This window comes from Nuphar pumila, chromosome 5 (genome assembly GCF_984573655.1).
Source record: "Nuphar pumila chromosome 5, dmNupPumi1.hap1.1, whole genome shotgun sequence".
Classification (NCBI taxonomy): Eukaryota; Viridiplantae; Streptophyta; class Magnoliopsida; order Nymphaeales; family Nymphaeaceae; genus Nuphar; species Nuphar pumila.
In genome coordinates, this window is record NC_143253.1 from 107,491,903 (window position 1) to 107,499,620 (window position 7,718).

The 7,718-nt window shown below is 41.8% G+C and overlaps 1 protein-coding gene across 1 annotated transcript; it reads left to right on the forward strand.

Annotated features, from left to right (window-relative positions):
* Window positions 1-204: 204 nt before the first annotated feature.
* On the forward strand, window positions 205-4,647 carry LOC149838046 (GDSL esterase/lipase At5g03610-like). The gene is made up of 5 exons (XM_090007573.1): window positions 205-331; window positions 441-659; window positions 2,042-2,322; window positions 3,204-3,495; window positions 4,312-4,647. The coding sequence occupies exons 1-5, from the start codon at window positions 208-210 to the stop codon at window positions 4,536-4,538; spliced, it is 1,143 nt and encodes a 380-aa protein (XP_089863699.1). The 5' UTR covers window positions 205-207; the 3' UTR covers window positions 4,539-4,647.
* The last annotated feature ends 3,071 nt before the right edge of the window (window positions 4,648-7,718 follow it).

The following is a 7,718-nucleotide window of genomic DNA, read 5'->3' on the forward strand; positions in this document are numbered from 1 at the left end:
TAAGAAGCGGGTTGGTGAGTCGGGTTGTCGTGTCAGATTTTGCCACCCTTAATCAAGAAGGATGCTCCGAGAAATTTTGCTTACCAAAAGGGATAAATTTGTAAAATCAATTTTGTGAAAAGTTGACAAAGTATATATGTGAATTATTTATTTAGCACATACAACTCATAACTTTTCAGTATAAAGCCTGCAAAGCACCTTCTTTTTATGTCCCTCTATTATTCTTTAGTTACAAATTCCCATCAGGAGTGTCAAGGCATTCAGGCCTCTCTTTCTCTCTCAATGGATGCAAGGTTTTTCTTTTCAGGCTTATTTCTGGTGCTTTTCTTAGGTAAAGTTGCTAATTTCACTAGTTTTTTTGAATAAAACTGTTGGAATTTGAGTATGGGAATGAAGGTATTGTTTTTTACTCACTATGTTTGGATTGGATTGATGTTTAGGCACTAAATCTGAAGGTCATGGACACCACCACCACCATCATCATCATTACCACCACCACCACCCTTCAAAAATGATGTTTGTGTTTGGAGACTCATACGTAGACACAGGGAACATAGGCAAATCTCAGGCCAACTCATGGAAGTTCCCTTACGGCATAACCTTCCCCGGAAAACCCTCCGGCAGGTTCTCCGATGGCCGTGTCCTGACCGATTTCGTTGGTAACTTGACTTCCTTTCCTCTTCCCTTCACTTGTCTTTTGGTTACCAAGCTGGTGGACTGGCATTTTTGTTTCTTTTCCTCTGCTTTATTATTTATTTATTTATTTATTCCTTCTTTTTAAAGTGTGACTTGGATATCTTTCACAAGGGCCCTAAAATTTTTTATCTAAGAATCCAAAAATAGCAATTGTAACATGTCCCTCCAACCTGTCTCTCTCTGAATTTAATAAAACCAAATTGGATATTTAAAAAACAAAAGAAATTTCTAATGGTTTAGTTGGTGATTTGTCACTTTTTCCCTAAAGATATATATATATATATGTATTATTTGTTAGTGTCTCCAGGATCCGGAATCTAGTTGTAAAATTATAAATGCAACTCGTGTCCACTCATTGTGGCCTCATAGATATATTTAGCATTGTTTGTTTGCTGGGATCCCAATGTAAAATTGTATTTTTTTATTTTTAAAATTTCAAAACCCATTATCTAGATCACATAGGTAGGGTTAGATTTACAAAAAAAATTCCAAAAAGAAAAAGAATAGCGTCTTCTAGTATGTTCTATCGAATGGACAAAATTAAGAATGACAAATCACCAACTAATCCATTAGTCCTTTCTTTTTTATTTCAATTTCTAAACAGTATGGTCAAGTAAACATTTTCAAAAAAGTGGCCTTCTTAAAGGTTATTTCCCTAAAAAACGAAAAAGGGAAAAGGTTATCGGGTTTGGAGCAATAAAAGCTGACCCGCATATTTTGGGTTCAGTGCCGTGACGTAATCGGGTGAGCAACCTGGTGCGAGTCTGACCTGGATCCATGACCAGGTGCTGGTTCTGGCCGGTGTCACTAACAGGTCCTGACACGGCAAGGTTTCAGATCAATCTTGTTAGTAACAAAAATGCCCCGTCGGTAATTAGACCTAACTATTCTGTCCATACCTAACGTAGCTGAAACTTGATCCTGGGTTTGGTCAATGTCTTCTAAAGGTGTAACCCGTTCGGATTTGGGTTGGATGTGGTCAATACCAGATCCAACTAATTGGATGTTGCCTAAACTGATTCAGATTCGGAATCAGATAGTGAAAAGCTCATACCAAATCCACTTTTTTTTACATGTAATCAGATTGGGATATCCATCAAATTTGGATATTTGTCGGACTTGGAAACAAAAAACCAATACCATATATGCATTCAATTATAGTCGGATATTGTGTTGGCTAACCAAATCTGCTTAAATGAAGTTGGGTTCATTCAGATATTGGATAAAATCAATCCATTCCTTGTTCGTGCCATAAGCTTTGAAAGTCATTGGGTTTTGTTATGCTGATCCATGGGCGCATTTATAATATCAACATGATGCCTAAAGTTTTAGTATTTTCATGCAGCTGCCTATCTGGGAATCAAGTCTCCTGTTCCTTATAGACTGAGACGAGTTGGACAACTCGCTGCGAGTCGAAAGCGGTTCGGTATGAATTTCGCTTACGGAGGGACCGGCGTTTTCGATACGCTCGTTTTGCTGCCAAACATGACCACACAGATCGACCTCTTCGAGCAACTCATCGAGCGAGTTGAGTACCGGGATCAGGAACTGAGATCTTCGATTGCTCTTGTATCGGTTGCAGGCAACGACTACAGTGCATACTTTGCCAGAAATGGCACCATTGAGGTAATGTATGTTGACCCATAGCTTGAGACTCATCAACTATGCTCAGGACTCGGATCGCCTTGATTCTGAATCAAGGTGAACTCGGGCGATTCAGAAAGACTCGATTCGGTCTTAGATAGACTCGGATCTGAGTCCTAAACTCCAGACTCGGGGTTAAAAAGGATAAAAACAAACTGAGGGAGGAACGAGTCAAATCTTAACGCACCTAATATTCATATCTTATTTTTAAAAAAAATTCAAACTTGAACATCGAACCCACCTACCGTGTCTCTGTGACGTAGCTTTCGACCACAAAAGCCATTTGAGGTAGCTTGCTTCATGCTCATGAAAAACACTAAAAATTATGTTGCCCCGTACATTATTAGTATCCAATGCATATGTTTGTAGTGTCTACCCAAGCACTAAATCCCACTCTTCCAACAAAGCTCCCATAGGCATGGAATATGGATCCAATTGTTTTGGATGAAACTGGAGCATATCCAGATCCATTTCCAATTGGATAGAAGAGGGACCTCTAAAATGGACTGTTGTGAATGCTGGACGTTGGGCTTGGTTGCAAATTGGCTCTAGCTCTAGCTCTAGCCAAAGTTCATTCCTTTCTTGGCAAAATCAATATACAGATGGTGGGGGCTTGGGTCCATTTTCATGTCCATTGGGGAAGATCTGGCCCAACCTTTCCAACCGTTCACGTAAACATGAATTATTGGCATATATGTTTAGATCCGGATTTCTATTATGGATCTCCCTTCCAACCTATTCACCAAAGCGGGTTTGGATCGAGCCACTGCCAATTGCAATGAGGTCGGATCGGGTCAAGAAGAGTAGGGTACTGGATCCATTGACATCTCCTCACAAGAGTGTATTTTTCTTAAAAACTCTAGGGTTTGAAAGGTTTTGTGGAGTCCGTGGTGAACCAGACGACCCTGAACCTACAACGGATAGTCCGATTTGGGGTCCGGAAAATAGTGGTGATCGGTGTGCAGCCACTGGGCTGCCTGCCCTTCGATACGATGCGGAGTTCCTACACGGCGTGCAATGAGGTATCCAACCGATTCGCTGTCTACCACAACACCCTCCTGCGAGCAGCCGTCGATGCCATCAACTCTCATCTCAACCGTCCGTCTGGTATTGCGATCCTCGATCTCTACGATGCATTCTTGTCCGCATTAAAAGGTCGGTACCATTTGCTTCATTCTAACTTTTTATATTCCATTTTTATTTTTAACATCCTGATTGGATTCGTTGTAGTACTTTTACATCTGTATCCAAATCTGGTTCTGAGTCGCTCAAACCCGACAAAATATGGCTGAACGTGCTAAAGCATATCCTACTAGGTCATATAGCTTAATCGGATCGGAGTTTGGTAGAGGCTTTCTAAATCCAAATCCGAGTCTAACTCTGTATCCAGTTCACCTAGATCTGACTATATCTGAATCCAGTCCCACCCATATATATCTAACCTGCTTAGATCCCTACTTATGATCCAGTCAAGCCTCTGTCAGAACTCCGATGCACTAATGTGCACCCAAACCCACACAGCCAAACAATGTAATTTGGGTCGGAACATCGACCCACTAGGGTTCTAGTTTGGGTCGTATCAGGTTGAGAAAATGAGTATCCAAGCCAGAACAATGTAATTTACCAACCGCACATTTGCAGTTCATCATTGAGGTTTCCCCCTGCCCACTGGAGAGTACACCCAGCTTTTACTCTGATTGTAATCTTACTTAATTACATTGAAAATAAAAATCATAAGTTGGATGTATGGATCCGTCACATCTAAAAGTATGGATACGGGTCGGGTTGAACATTTATTTTTTTTATATGACGAAAATTCCCCAAGAAGCGGATAATCTCCGGGTGGGGTTACCGACACCCAAGCCCACCAATGAAAGGCATTGGCACACCTGGAACATTTATTAAATCCAAACCACTGGTAGCGCTCTGATCCAAACAAGCCCCAACTGTTTTTCGTGTGCCCTTTTTCAGGACCAAAATTTGAGAACCGGTTGAAGCCATGCTGCATTGGAGTGAACTCATCAAGCAACTGCGCCAACACGGACCAGAATGGGAACAGGTTGTATGAGCTATGTGGGAGCCCTGGGTCCACCTTCTTCTGGGATCGCGTGCACCCAACCCAGGCTGGTTGGTCTGCAGTCTTCTCATCCCTTCACCCAACTCTCCACCGTCTGCTGTCATATGATGATCAGCCCTAGAAGACAAACAGATGTGCCATGTAACAATAACATTTCTGTTTTATTTTTCCTTCAATAAATCTGTTTTTTTAATAGTTGTAAAAAAACCGTGATTTTCTGCCTGCCAAAAGTGTAATCGGTTGATTCGTGACTTCTTTGCGACACTTGTACACTTAGTTTCGGCCTCGTCGGCATAGAACTCAAGTCCGTTGTTTTTGAACGGCGAGATGGGGTTAGGTCCGGCAGACCCTTACCAGTTATATAACTATACCATTGGGTTTTGAACCTGCAATGTCCCAACACAAGGAGACGTGCACTAGCTGCTCCTATCAGACAAGCAGAGCCCCCCATTGGTACTCCAAGTCCTCCTTGCCCACCCAAGAGTGCACCTAGTTTCGGCCTTGCGGCAAAAAACATATATACCACAGGTTTCAAACTTGTGACGTCCCTTCAACATGGTGATATTAGGAGTCACACACAGACCAGACCGGAGCCCTCATGGGCTTCTTCATCTAATTGACTCTCAGGTTTTGCGTTTTGCATTCTTTTGCTTAGGGCTGGAGTGCGAACCAGAGTTACCAGAAGCTTCTTAGGTAGGTGGGAAGCTCGCTTTCCGGAAACTCGCTTTGGAAGCGCGATACTCCTCGCTTCCGAAACTTCATGGAAAGCTCGATTCCCCCACGCTTCTTCTATGCTTCTCGTATACATGGTCTATGCATACTATATACTTTTCTCACGTTTCTTTTAATCTTTTCATGTATTTTCTCACGCTTTCACTCACTTTCCATGTACTTTCTTTAAATTGGTAACCATCATTGTTAGATTTTAACAAAAAATTTAACTCTTTTACAAAAAAATTATAAAATATAAGAATGATCAATTTTATTTTAGTTTTTATTTGTTTCTTGTTTGATTTCATGTTGCTTCATTTTTTATTCATATTTTGCTTTTAAATTGAAACTTGGCTTCCCGTTTTGTATAAATTTTAAAATGCTTCGCTTCTCGCTTTCGCTTCCCGTATCGTTTCCTACTTCTGCTTCCTAGTTTGGCAACCTTGGTGCGAACCCACCAATAACTTTCATCAAGGACAAGGATCCTTGCACTGAGGATGCATATGGGTCAGATCCAGGATGGAGGTTTTGCAATTTGTTTGCTGTTCCAGATTGGACTTCCACATGTATGTAGCTGTTCTGAATGTGAACCTTTTGAAGGGCCGAATGTAGTTCATATGTAAGCATTGCAGGTGCTATATAATGGGATATGGTCTGACTGACTGGATTCGAAGTTGGAACCCAGATTCAGATGAAAAAGGCTACTACCAAATCCATATGTAAGCTAATGGAGTGTGCCTTTTAGATGTAAACAGATAATGGATGTTAATAGGATTTGAATTAGGATTCAAAACTCTAAACTGAATCCGAATCAGATCACTAATTAGATCTTCCCAAGATGTCACTAGGAATCAAAACTGAGGACTGGAACCATGTAGAACCCTTTTTTCTTCATACTTCTGTAAAATCAAAGATTCAATCAATTATACCAGACCAGAGCCTACACAGTAGTAACCGGTCCAAAACGTAGGCCAAGTTAAAAGGCATTGTAACTGTAGCCTGTCCTAACCTTTTAAAGGATGCTATACTTAAGATCCTGGTTTTTGTCAAATCAAGGGACTGATTGCATATTGGCAGGATACCATGCCAGTATTGCAAGGGGTGACAAGTGAATCAATGTATTGAAATTTTCAAATTAAAAGAATCTGGTAGGGTCTGACTAACCCCAGCTTGTCTTTCAAAAAAAAAAAAAAAGATACCATGCCAGTTGGTAAAACCCTTGAGGTCCCCCCCTGCTCACCGGGTTGAGGAGTATCACTCAGCTTCAACCTTGTGGCAAGGGATACCCTCCTTGGATTTCAAACAAACTTGTGAAACCCCTTCAACTTAGTAATGTTCACAACTCACCCCTACCAAATGAGTTGGCTAAAACCACAAACTTTTTTTTATCAGATCTTATGCTATACACGTTGCAATAACATGAACCACAGTTGCCCATCCTTCACACGTTTGAGCGTGCCACTCCAGGGTTTCTTCACCAAGCCTGATTGCCAGAAGACTAGGAGATCTAAGTTTGGGACCCACTGCATCTAGATAAGCAAGTATGACGGGAACACTACATTAACTGAGGAACCATCTTGGTATATGTAACTATTGATCCAATTAGGGGTGGCAAAACATGACACGACCCGCCAACCCGACCCGTCAACCCGCCTCTTAGGCGGGTTCGGGTTTGGAAAAAACGAACCTGTTTAATAAACGGGTCGACCCGCCTAACCCGTTTATTAATCGGGTCGGGTTCGTGTTAGGGGGTATGCCAACCCGCCAACCCGCCTGACCCATTTAATAAACGGGTTAGGCGGGTGGGTCAACCCGCCAACCTGACCCGCGAACCTGAGAACCCGTTTACCAGACCCAACCCATTTATTAAATGGGTTGGCGGGTCATGTCGGGTTACCCGTTTATTAAACGGGCCGGGTTCGTGTTTGCCACAGCCGACCCGTTTAATAAACGGGTCGGGTTCGGGTTGAGGTATGCTGACCCGCCAACCCGTCGGGTCGACCCGCCAACCCGACACGATTGCCACCCCTAGATCCAATAACCCATAAAACTCTTTCATGTAGTCGATGTCCCTGCATCCTACAACCCATAGTTTGGGACAAGGATGAAATGGCAAAAAAATAAAAAACAGAATTGGGGAAAGTAGAACCAACCAACGTAGCTATGGCAGATTGCTCATGGATACCCAGATTATATAAAAATGGAGTACGGGTTGATGACTCAGATCTAACAAAAAATGATCTATATCCAGATTTCTCAAGATTGGATATTGGGTGACCTCTGAAACTAAAAATGGGGCATTTACCTTACAAAAGGCTAGGTGCTCATAATTAAAGGATATCAGCTAATCATCCAAAAAATGCACCTAGAGTCGCATGCATTAGGACATAAATCAAGAGAAGGATAGAGCAAGGACAGAGGGGACAAACAAAAAAAGTAAGGTTATCTTTATCAAGGCAAAAGAGCTGCTTGAGAAAAGGCAAAAGATTGAAGAAGAAGAGGAAGTTCAGAAGCTAGCTTTTCTGATAAAGAGACTCCTGAAGGAAGAAGAAGCAAGGGGATTTCAAGATTGGCCATGTCCATGAGAAAA

Excerpts from the sequence above, each read along its gene's own strand:
- LOC149838046 (XM_090007573.1), top strand. The coding sequence starts at position 208 with ATGTCCCTCTATTATTCTTTAGTTACAAATTCCCATCAGGAGTGTCAA. Across the intron at positions 332-440 it reads ATTTCTGGTGCTTTTCTTAG|GCACTAAATCTGAAGGTCAT; the intron begins GTAAAGTTGCTA and ends ATTGATGTTTAG. Across the intron at positions 2,323-3,203 it reads CCAGAAATGGCACCATTGAG|GGTTTGAAAGGTTTTGTGGA; the intron begins GTAATGTATGTT and ends TAAAAACTCTAG.